The 12,795-nt window shown below is 40.9% G+C and overlaps 1 protein-coding gene across 5 annotated transcripts in view; it reads right to left on the reverse strand.

Moving 5' to 3' along the window:
• Positions 1 to 12,315, reverse strand: part of nedd4l (NEDD4 like E3 ubiquitin protein ligase) — a 44,765-nt gene extending 32,450 nt beyond the window's left edge. For 4 of the 5 annotated variants that reach the window (XM_071465500.1, XM_071465498.1, XM_071465497.1 and 1 more), the window contains exons 1-5: positions 11,964 to 12,315; positions 9,548 to 9,621; positions 4,601 to 4,682; positions 2,873 to 2,911; positions 2,370 to 2,423 (exon numbers count right to left, since the gene is read on the reverse strand). In XM_071465500.1, coding sequence (XP_071321601.1) covers positions 2,370 to 2,423; positions 2,873 to 2,911; positions 4,601 to 4,682; positions 9,548 to 9,621; positions 11,964 to 12,008 — 294 coding nt within the window. In that variant the 5' untranslated portion in view covers positions 12,009 to 12,315. Of the gene's footprint in view, positions 1 to 2,369; positions 2,424 to 2,872; positions 2,912 to 4,600; positions 4,683 to 7,931; positions 9,500 to 9,547; positions 9,622 to 11,963 lie in introns of those variants that run through there. The other variant, XM_071465499.1, reaches the window with a different exon arrangement.
• Positions 12,316 to 12,795: the final 480 nt, after the last annotated feature.

The following is a 12,795-nucleotide window of genomic DNA, read 5'->3' on the forward strand; positions in this document are numbered from 1 at the left end:
AGACAGTTAAGTGATTCACCAGGGAGATTCATCAGCATGTGAAAAAGGGGGTTTTAGGCTAATTTGCCCCGAGGCCAGAGTTAGCGGGGGAGTTGTCCACCTCCATGCACAGAACTGAAAAGCCCCTATGGTAATCTGGCATTTCATAGATATGTCATCCAAAGTGGCTGCCTTGTTCCAACTTCTATGACTGATCTTTTTACCCTCAGTGTCACCTCATCTCTCAAAAAGCAGGCAGCAACAAGCTGACAGCTCAGCAACTGATGGTGTACCATAAAAAAAAAGGGGAGGACATAAACAAACAACAACAAAAAAAAAAAAAAATCAGAACTCTGCATTGTGGATGAGGCAGGCGATATTGACTGGAGACAGAAAAACAGTCGAAAAGGAAGACACTGTAGTGAAGGAAGAAATCATAGCTTGGCAGCCAGTGACACTTAGTGATGACACATTGCCTACAGTGTTAGGCACAGTCAATAAATGTGTGTGTGAAATGTTATGGAGAATGTTCTGTATAAAAGAAACAAAATGCCAATGTGTGGTCCAATGGCAGCAAGCCCAGCTTGCCAAATGACATAACATGCCTGCTTCAAACAAAGCATTTCACTGTGCTGTAGGCCTATTCTGCCTCTTTTCTTTACATTGTACCTAACTCTCAGTATCAGTTCGTTTTTTATTTTGTAGCTACATATATCACGTGACATTTTGCGTATCTGGAGCATCAGTATTTAAGTTCAAATACATAAACTGCCATCTATCATACATGCTATAGCACAAGGTTAGACTATCTGTCATCTCATCTGACAAATAAACCACAAATTAATAGCTGCAAGAGAACAGGCAGCCACTTCACAGAAATACTGGCCAGTGGTGGAGGAGCTGCCTTGGCATGCGCTTAGAGATAGACAGAAAAGCACCTCCTCAGACATATAAGGAGAAGACGAGGCTTGAGGCTGCCTGTGCTGTGCTTTCGTGTGTCATCCTCTTCTATACTGCAACAGAGAGCTCCCACAGTACTGAGGTAAAAATTAGAGCTAACCTTTTCATAGCAGGCTGAGAACTCGCGATTCCCTCTGCAGAGGCGTGTGGAAAATGCACACACTACACACACTGCTTTTAGCAGTGCATAAAACATGCACATGAAAGTGGCTGAATGAGATTCAATAATAAAATCTACCCATTTTCACCTGAGTAAATTACCAGGAAAATTACAGAATGGGATGTTATAAAAAGATACAAAAGTCTTTCAACCTCCCATGATGGGAGGTTGAAAGCCCCAAATCTGTGAGGGACAGACAGAATGTGCCTTATCCAGGAAAGAGGACCAACTCTACATTGGGCCACATCCGGCGTTTGTTTTTTTTAAATGAACACCAAACCAGACCCCCAGAGTTACCATAGAGAAGCTATAAAAAACAAACATCATCGCAGCCCTAAATCCCTTTCAGGGAAGCATTTTGCCTCTTCCACAGAACAATGTCTTCATTATATCAACAGCCACTTCACACTGCTCTGTCATCTCTGAGAATGGTTCCCCAAGGTGAAGGTTATACATAAGCATGAATTGATTATCACGACCTACTTGTGGTGTTTTTAATTGCTGCAACACTTGACAATTGTGCAGAAATTTAATCTGGTTGTCATGGCAACCGAGGGCCTACAACAGGAAACTAGTGTTCTCGTCTGTGAGGGAAATCTGAGAAATCGGACATAAGAGGAATGTGCAAGTTGTTAGTGGACTACAGTCTTAAAGACAAACAAGCCGTACACGGCCTGTGCCCACTTTTCCTCAAAGTGTATAGCAATGTACTCCTCTTGCTTGCTTGCACTTTTGCCTGAGCCTGCAGCTGAAATCCTGTTATATCAACTCTGGCAATGTGTCAGAGAGTTCACAAGAAGAAAACTGTGAAGACATGGGGGTGCAGATAAAATCAATACAATTCATTCAGGTTGATGTTGATCCCTGTGGTGAACGAAAGCAGAACTATTCTGGGAAACTGCCTGAGAATGAATATAGGTGTGTAGCAATATCAGTTTTGAAATGATCACATTTTATTTGATGGCACATCATGTTTTATTGCCATAAATGGGACTAAACCATACAGAGACAGTACTAGTGGAAAGCTTATTATCACTAAAGAAAAGAAAGAATGAGATGATATTGAGACAAAAAGGTTTCTAAATAGTTTACAGTAGAAACAATTTGCACCAAGTAAATTAAAAGAGGCATGAGGATTGCAGGGGGTGGAACTTAATAAATCGACTTCTGGGGAGAGCTGTCAAAACATGAGAGACCGAAATTAAAAATACTGTGTGATATAAGCAACAGAGGGAGTGAAGGGTAAGAGGTTATGAAGTGTGAGTCTTACCAATCTGTTTTCATCAAACACCTCAAACAGCAGCCTGTGATTCTGGGGACACACCTGTGTTGGCAACAAAATAACAGGGGAGATGTTACAGCAGTCATCCAGTGGTTATGTAACATACAAAGCCAATGCAGATATGTATGCATGCAAACATTTAGATATGTAATTGCCTGCTTGCTTTTGCATCACAATAATTCATAACTACTGTTGCCAGAAGGTGTACAAACACTTTATCCTGATAACATAGAAAAGAACTATAATTCTTTTATGAATTACTAGTGGGGAGAAATCCTACATGTGTGGCTAAGCTTGTAAAGTCTATTATGGTCTGTCTGATTACAGTGGTAGAGGAGGTGGGACTCTCGGTTAAACTACAACCAAAGATTAACAACACTAACACCACCACTCTAGAGTAAACAAGTGACCGTCGTAGTGAAGGATACTGCGATACTGTGAAGACAGTACATTTATGAAAGTATACAAAGAGTTTTAGATTCTGAACTCACTCTGAAGTAGAATTCCTCGTTCCATTTGGGATTGAGGGTCTAAAACACAAAGTGTAGACATGGTTAGACCACAAACCATCGTTAGCTAACAAAAAAAAAAAAAAAAAACAGCAGATGTATGAAACATATCCAACACAGGGTGAGAGACGAGAACCCAAGTGAGAAATTAGACACAATCTTGTGCGTCAGTGATCCTCTTACGTTGTTAGAGGAAGTTTGTAGCTAACAACATGTCCCAGTGATTGGCATTAGGCCCTAGATTAACAGCCATGAGGATTTTCACCCACTTTCTGGATGGATCAGCTGCACAGACTCTCTCATTCTGCCTCACACATTTGATATTTTATTGGACTGTGAGCTATGTGACACTTCTCATTAAAATTCCTTCTGTGATTGAAATGACTTAAACACTAGAATGTCAATGAAGTCTAAATTTCACAAGTCACTCTGATTAATAAACAATTTACGACATTTTATGGCAGCGATAAAATAACATCTCTGTTAAAAAAAACTGCTGAGACACCAGAGATACAGATGAACCCACTGCCCTTTGACAATAAGCCAATTTAACACTAAAGTCTGTCAAATTGTCCTTGAATAAATGATGACTAAATCCAGAACACTATGCCACATATCAACGTGTGGTAAATGTGCAGAGTGACATCTAGTAACTGGTGTTCGTCTCTGGCTGGTTTTTCTTTTCTTTTTGTCACATTTGCCATCATTTTTCATGCCATTTTGCCACAAGCCAAACTCTTAGCTTCACCAACAAAGGTGCCATCAGAGGTGTCCCATTTAAAGACACATAACCCCCATCGAAGAAGCAAGCAGTGATGCTTCTTTTTCTGCTCCACATAGCAGTGCATTGTCAGCTATTTATATCCTATAAGGCAAGCATGGCCACCGGCAGCATATGTCTGCCTGCATGGAGGTCTGAGCTGCATGACTCCAGCAGAGGGTTGGCTGCCAGTTACATGTAGCTAACAGTAACTACCAGGAAAGGAGACATTTGCAAAGAAATAAGGAGCTGCTTGCAGAGTCAGGCTCCATTATGGTGTTAGAAGAAGAAACAATGTGATGGAAGTTTCAGCTCTGCAAATGCAATTGTATTTCTATAAATCATAGCCATGGACAGTGAATAACATGTCGTGTAACTATTTAGACTTGATTTTCAATCACATATCCCTTAGCACTCCACAATGTTGACAATGTATATAGACATTTTGTTCATAATCACATGGAGTGCACCCTAATAGCAAGTAATAGCTCCCCCTGCTGTGAACAGATTTCCACCCTAAAATTGGCCAGTGGGGGAAAAGAGCTTGCCCAGTGTCTCCTTCTAGACTCTCCTGAACAGGAACAGGAAAAGGAAGCACTGCCTTCTGGTGCCTTCCTGTGGTTTCCCTCTTTCAAGATGATATAATTGCCTTGATTTAAAGGAAAGGTGGTGGTAGTGGTGGGGGTAGGATTAGAAGCATCTGGTGATCTCAAACCTGCGACTTAAAAGGGAGAGTGAACAAAGTCACATTTAAGTGGCTGTGCAGTAAATGCGTGGTGCAGGTGTGGGAGGAGATTACTGTGGCAGGAGTGGCCAGTCTGATACAGTGCAAACACATTAGAGTTCATTTCGTTTGAGAAGACAAGCCAAAGGTCCGTGTAGAACACAGAAGGAGCAACAATATGCAGCTTAAACTAAAGCCACTGTTTACAAAAGGACATAGGACTTACCTTTTTAATGGTTTTTGTTTGGACTAAGGCAAGCTCTCTGTTTTCATTCGCAACATAGAGGGAAAGTTTCACATAAGGATCACTGTAGAAATAAAACAGAGGAATAGAACAACAAAAGTCAGTGGCAAAAAAAACTTACAGGTACAAATCTGCTACCCATAACCAAAGAGCATTTAACCAAAACATTTCAAAATATATACAGCTGGTACTGTTCAATTTTCCTTGGTGCAAACACTAATAGGTTCGGTAAATTTCGATACTGATACCAAAACAGTAACATAGTTATCAGGTATTGTCTTTTTATTTATAATCTTTTTTTTTTCTAAGTCTTAAGGAGAAATGGGAATCCCCGTTTTTTTACAACAACAAACAAATAAACCTTGTGTACCTAACCTTACAAAATTTCAATGTAACATCATATGAACTGTGGCCACAGGTTCCAGAGCACATGTTGCCAGGCTACACTCTACCACACTGCTTGTTTTCAGACCTGAAATCTGAGTCTGATGAACAGCCCTGCAGATAAAAACAGCTCACATTTGGGTATTGTGAGATAAGGCTGTAATGTCTTATTGACAAAGTGGAGTGCTAAAAATAGAAACTGAAAAACATTTTGAGGTTAACAGCGCAAATAGTAAGCAGAGTGATTGTGACTGTGCTATTTTCAAGTGGCCAATTGGCTTATTTGAAGGTGCTGACAGAGGAGAAATCTCAGCAAGTTCTGGATAGAGAGGCAGAGCTGCACTGTTCACCAGGCGGAGCAATTACCCTCCTGATCTCAGTCCCAACGGGCATCACAAGGTACAGTGTCAGGTTACTGCCTTTCCAAAATCTCCACAAGTCTGTCCACTGTGTGTGAGGGAGGACTTTTTTTTAAAATCAGTAACTTGGTAACATAAATCCTTTTACAATAAAACCAAACCCTGACAACAAAATTATCACTTCTACAAATGTGATTCTTCATTTGTTCTGATAATAACAGTTACACATCATACATATGTATATCCATATTCCTTTTGTCTCTATTCTGACTACATTAATGCCACTTTTGTTCATACCAGATAAAGCCGGTGGTTTGTGGAGAAGCAGCACTGTCAACAACAAAAAACATGGGCTGCGGTCGAAAAGCCTTTTTTGCTTATGAGAGTACCTTATTGACTGAAATGACCCGGAAGTATCCAAGTAGCAGTCATGATAAGAGTTGGTCGAATTGTCTAAATGCTTCCTTTCTTATCTTATGGTACATTGGACCATCATTTACTAAAGGAAAAGAGATAATATCATCCCATAATTTTTTGCAGCAGCAACATTGAAATCACTACTCCACATCAATAACACCCACAGCCACATAATTATGTAGCCCGGAGTAAGTGCAGCCGGATTCTCTTCACACTGTCTTTTCCTGAGTCCTTATGAATTCTTCTTCACATTTTTCCTTGACCTCGTGATCTTTTCCATCGAGGTCAAGGAGAAGTGGTAAGGAAAGGACATTTTTTTGACTTTTCACAGAAAAATAACTATGATTACAGTGGCTGCTCTGAATGGATAATGGAAGGAAGATGACGGCAGTGAGCAGGCCTAGGTGAATAGCAAACTCCAAGGTAAGTCATGGTGTTTTAATCTGCCTGACTCCTGCTGAGATCTAAACACAATGCGACAAGTCTGATCTGACCACACTGTATCACAATGTATATCATGTACAGTTTTCAGTTCAAAGAATTATTTTTTAGGTTTGTAGATTAATCATTCAGTCTATAAAAATGGTGAAAAATATCTTGTATTCATTTTATAATAATGAAAGACCAAGAAAAGCAGCAAATTCTCACAATTGTTAACCTAGAGTTATCACATGTTTGGCATTTTTACTCAAAAATTACTTAAACAATGAAATGATTATCCAAATATCTGCCAATCAACTAAGTGATTAATTGATCATCATCAGAAATGACAAAGGTTACCCAAGCTTAATTTACCTGTCCTTTTCTACTCATCTATGGTGTGTCGTGAGATAACTTAATCAGTGTACTGTATAAACACATAATGTAACAGACGGTGTGTTTCTCCATTGCGGATGTAAAACACCAGGCCGCACGCTAAATGAAGAATAGAGCATCGTCTAATTCTTCCCACCAACACATCAGTCTTCTCAGATGACACCAAGGAAGTGATTTTTTCCCCCCTATGCTCATGGTGAGACATCAGTGTTGTGCATTTCATAAATGACATTTTGATTGCAGTGGCCAGACTTAACACACAAGGCTAGAAATTCAATTTGAATCGCATTTCAAACTAAAAAGTATGAATGTGTTTTAAATCTGATTTACCATAAGCAATTTTCCATGGGTTTTTTTTTGCCATGCAGACTTGATATAACAGTAATCTAATTCTAGTACGGATATAGCAAAAATTAGATTTGGCCTGCCAGTTGGAGCGCAGCCTTACATTCATTCTACGGCGACAGCTGAGAGGGAGCGTAGGAAAAGGGCAGAAGATTTGGGAAATATTAAAAAAAGAGCTGCAAACATACCCCGAGCAAAACTGCGGTTGCTTGATTGCTAATTAACATCTGCAGGAACCCCACAGCCTCTAATTGTGCGTTTGTGTGGTTCTGTGATGCGCTGTGACTAAACAAAAACAATGGGCCTACTGTTCCTCGGTCGCATTGAGACTTCTTCTTGTCTCCTTCCCTCTATCAACAGAAAACCTACTCAGGGAGGCAGACAGGCCACTTTAGGTCAACACTGGGAGATGAAAGCTAGCATGGGATGTTGGATTTAAATAGTAGCTCGATCCACTTGTCGTTTGCCTGCATGAGAGTTCCTCATGTTTCTATCAACACCTCACAAAAACAACAAAAACAAAACCTCAGGGTGTTTCAATTAGTCCAAAATAACAGAGCAGAACACAATAGAACAAAGAAGTTGTATTACAGAATACAGCAGCAACAGGAACAGCTTTGGAGCAAAATGAAGAAAAGAACAAGCCAGCACTGTTTGAGCATCTTATGAGGGGACAGACTGCCAAGTCAGCACTGTCTCCTGTAGCCACACATCGAGGCCTCATTCAGTAATTCTTCATTACAGTTCAGTTTTCGCCTGAGCCAGGCTGAGCTGTCCTGCCAGCAGGGTATCAGGATGCTTACACATGCGCTCTGGCATGTGAGTAGCTCTCACACAGCACAAACATGCCAGGCTCTTTCTTTGACAATGTCTGCTTTCTCATAGCCCAGATACAATACATTACCATAAACAACAGTAGGAACAGTGTTCAAATTCAGATGAGATTTGATCTATTTTAACACATTTCAAGCCAGATAACAACTAATTCTTACCTAAAATAATTAAATTCTGATTGTATGAGTAAAAGCATGGCTGGTGTTACATCTGGACATTTCTTGGACCTGCCCTTGCTTGTTTACCAGCAGAAGTTACCTATGAGCATACAATTTAAAGAACGATAACAATAACAGTGCAACTGTCACACCTGCCTGAGCAACCTTCTCTGACACACCCCTCCACTTCTCATTGTGTCTCCTTAACCTGTTGTCACTCCCCCAGTCTCTCCCTCCCTCTCTCTCTCTCGCTCTCTCCCTGTCTATGTGTTTGAGTGGAAGCAGGTGTGCCGGACTCTGAGCAGAGCCGCACCAGCTGTACGTCATCACCGTAATCGAGCCCTCCACAAGTACCCAGCTCTGCCAATACTGCCACCCTGCCAGATCGTAGCCCCTGCTTCAGTCAGTCTACGCTACAGGCCTCTTCGTTTCTTTGCAAGTTGCTATTCTGATTCAGCCCATTACCTGTGGCCCGTATCCTGACCCTCATCACCCTCTCCTATGCAGCTCTGTCACTTCTGGATCCTTGTTTTTATCTCCCTCATTGTCCTTGTGTTCTCTTCTCCCTGCTCTGCAGCTCAAGCCTCCATCCACCCCGCCAGACATCTCCAAAGCCTGCTCTGCTGGTCTCCACCCTCATCCACAGACACCATCATCTCCACCACCATCTTCCTACATCTAACCTACAACTTTCCAGTGAGGCAGCCTGTTCTGAGCATTTCCTGGAATGCCATTACTGCAATTCTGCTACATTTGTTTTTACTGCCATTGTTGTGTACAGACCTATTCAGGTATTTCACTCAACTCAGCCTTCTAAGAATTGGCTGTAGGGGTGGGGCAACATAACTGTAGGTACTGAATCATACATGGATTGCTACATAGAATTTTTTTGCAAGTTTAGAATTTGTGTTTTCTGGTCCTGGACCTGACTTGATATTTAAACTAGGCCTCAGTACCATTGTGAGCCATGTCTTTGAAAACAACTGACTTCCTGAAACTGCAGCAGAAATGATTTGAGGTTCTGACTGTAGCAGGTACATGAATGGGTTCAGTCATCAAAACTAAGTATTAGTCCATGGAGCACATGGACAAAATGATCATGCAAAGTCAGATGAAAGTTGTAATACCAGTGGGTTACACTGAATCACACAAGGGGAGAGGAGGTCAGATGGCATGAGGCAAAGGCCCCTTGATGAACGCAATGCTTCAAAGACCATCAAACGTTTTAAGTTTAACATTTCTCTCTCTTCCCATGTGAGAAGGTATGTATAATTATTAGTCAAACACTTTATCTGGAAAAACTGTAATAGAAGTGGGTTACGAGTAGGAGAGGCAGGTAGGTAATCATTGATTAACACTTGGAGTTCAAGGTCTTTGTAAGAAGGAGGAATGTTGTAAAACTGTATAGTACTATGCACTCGAAGGTTGAAAGGACAGGCTACAGGTGACCCTCTAAATCAAAAAGGATGCTTAAATGTATAAATATCCCTGGCATATCATTAATGTTGACTGAGCGATGACATGAAAGTGGTATACCAGCATAACTACTAGGAAACCTCTGATGAACATAGCATTTTTTTTAATTTTTTTATTTTTTGGTGTCCTGTGATGCTCACCTGGCTCCAATAATGTCTTTCTTCGCCAGATCGATTCCCGCAATGACCTTAACCCGCAGCACTCTTGTTTCATGCTGCAGAAGAAAAAGATGATGGATCAAAACATTTAATCAAACTCATGGAAAAATTATCTCATAACCTTGAAATCAAGCCACTTAAAACTTTTCAGACTGCTGGCTGCACTAACCTGCCTTTTTCAAGTCAATAACCCTGACCTAGAAATGAAATGAGTTTGTATCAGAAAAAGTTTTCAGTCCTAAGTGACTCCAACATTTAGAACCTGGCAGATGACATAAGCTCTACAGAAATACTGCAGTGGAAAACATGGCAATAGCAATGATTTGCATTTGCTCATCAGTCTGACTTTGACTATTCATGTGTTTTATGACCATTATCTTAGAGAGTGTGTGTGTGTGTGTGTGTGTGTGTGTGTGTGTGTGTGTGTGTGTGTGTGTGTGTGTGTGTGTGTGTGTGTGTGTGTGTGTGTGTGTGTGTGTGTCTCTTTGAAACAGCAATATAAAACTTACTGTAGGATGAAATAACTACCTCCAACCACGCTCGGTTCACATATCCACACACTCTTTCTCTACTTCTCAGCACCTTGAAGTTAAATCCCTGATACACTGCTTCTTGGTAGGTCATCTTTTACAAGTACATCGAGCCCGACAACAAATTCTGTCACAATTTTAGTTATGACAAGTGCTAGAGAATGGAGAAAAAGCAGGCAGGTGGGGGTCGGAGCCCAGGCCAACCCAGCTGTTAACTTAGGTCATGGCCTTGTTATGAGGGTGTAGTGTTACTGAATGTTTACTTCAGTCACAGGAAGCGCATTGTCTCATGGAATGTAGACCCACAACTGACTTAATATCTTTACTTGTGGAGATCATATGATCAGATTTATGTCTGTAATAATGGTGAATGTTAATCAAAAAACTAGACAAGCCTTTTTAAAGTCCCACGTGTTGCATTGAGTATAATGTTGCTATATGCATGTGTAACCTCCAGTAATTGCTGGCATGCAGATGGGGTACATCAAAGCTATGAAAGTGAAAAGTTACCTAGACAAGACAAGAAAAACATAAATACTGGCTGAGTTAGATTTAAGGCTGCAGCTATTTATATTATGAATTAATCTGCCACTTATTTTCATAATCTATTGATTATTTTTTTCTGTCACATGAGAAAATACTGAAAGGTTCCCTCTACAATTTCCCACAGCACTATTTAATTTGTTTGTTCTGTTCGACCAACTGTCCAAAATCCCAAAATATTCAAATTAGGATCATGTATGACAAAGAAGAGTAGCAAATCATCACATTTGAGAAGCTTTAACCAGAGAATGTTTGGAATTTTTGCCCGGAAAAGTATAAAAAAGATTATTTGATTGCCAAATTATAATCAACAAATGATTAATTAATTGACTTATTGTTGTAGATTGCTCTAGTTCTGGTCTTGGTAATAAAATATGTTAAATGGCAGACATGCACAGTTAAAGGGTTTTGGAATAGCTTTCCTGATATTGGCCAGTTCAATGTCCAGTGGATCAGCCAAGACTAAGAGTATGTGCACTAAACTGGAATAAAATGTCACATGCAAGTCTCCCCTGCATCCTGGTCAAATATGAAATAGCGATTTCAGCCTACTGATGTAAGCCAAATTCAACAATCATGGGAACGCCCCTATTTACCTCATAGAATGAACACAAATTATTTTTAGCCATCAATCCGGATCATCCACGAAAGCTGCAGCCTTACTATTTCTGCCTGCATTAAATAGGTGGCCGCAGTGACAGCTGCTCGGTTTGCAAATAATTTTGCTTGTCACTTAGTGATGCTCTCATGTTCGATCCATGACTATCGTGCTGTCATGTAAAACATCATTTTCATTATAGCATTACTTCATGCCACAGCAGTGATGTGCGCCTGGATGTCAAAGGCGACACGGAGCACAAGCGGATATCTACATCAGTGTAAGATGTACATGCCTCCGCTTCAGTCCTCAAACTCGTTTAGTGGTCAGTTCACCATCAAACCCTGACAAGAGGCGGTGTTTAAGTTTGACAGAGTGGTAATGCCATCCAGCCCATCCAAGGAATTAATCAGGGGCTTCAAAATAGTACTCTGGTGTACAAGTCAAGTACAAGTCGTTCATACTTAAACTCAAATAGAGGACGTAGCGCGGCTGTCAATCTTGCTTGACAAAGTGATGAAGTCATTTCTGAAACTAAGGTAAGTAAAGTACTGGACCAAGATATTGGCAGCTGCAGATCCATTACTACGGAAGGTAACCGTGGGTGAGGGCTTGTTAGCGTCGGCTAACGTTTGCGTTAGCTATCTCCGACTGAATCCTCTATGTCAGACACCTAATCATGAATATAATCTACATAGCAAAGCTTTGTTTATAGATTAAAGCTTACCTCATCTTCTGAAAGTCCATATATTGGCTCGTAATTCGTAGCCATATAGCCTGCGGTCCAAGATGTACACACAAAAACAAGCTGCTTAGCAAAGCTAGCTAGCTAGCCCTGAACAATAAAGTCCCACTTTCGTCTTTCAGTCGTGCGGTGGTGGTCAAGTCCACGGTAACACCAAGTCCTCGCCGGTGGGTTCTCAGCCGGGTAACGTAAAGCCTCGCCAGCGTGGTCCGTCCAGGACACAACTGGGAAAATTAAAAAAAAAACAGTATCCAAAATGTTTCGACTGAGACAGATTGCTTTTGTCAACTCCGAGCTTATCCCCCGAAACGTTGTGAGATTTGACTTCCTCCTAACAACTCAGCCAATTGTGTGCCGATTAGACGAGATTGATGTCAATATCAACCAATCAAGTGCTTCGAGAATTCCCTGAAGCTCTGCACAGGCCAATAAAATATGCAGAGGGCGTGGCGCTGAAGTGTGTGTGTATGTGTGTGTTTGCTTTTTTCAGGATGTGTGAGGCTGTGTCTCGGAAAGCAACTAAGTTTAACTTTGTCTGGATTTTTTAGGCATCTGTTTAATATATAATATCACAATTTCCAGCTAACTAGTCTTGTGAAGGTGGTTTCCGACTCTGGTCATTGCCATTCAGCCAGTTCATGTAAGGGGCGGGGCTTGTGACAGACAGCCAATCACAGGCTACACAGAACGAACTAGATAAGATCAAACTACTGATCCGCATCACGAATTTAGGTCGGTGCAGCGGCAAAAGTTAGAGGATTAACCATGGGAAATTGAATTAACTCTGGCTTTCTGTAACTCAGCATTCACAGTT

This window comes from Trachinotus anak, unplaced genomic scaffold (genome assembly GCF_046630095.1).
Source record: "Trachinotus anak isolate AG129_WGS33_773 ecotype Australia unplaced genomic scaffold, CSIRO_AGI_Tana_v1 ptg000028l, whole genome shotgun sequence".
Taxonomy (NCBI): Eukaryota; Metazoa; Chordata; class Actinopteri; order Carangiformes; family Carangidae; genus Trachinotus; species Trachinotus anak.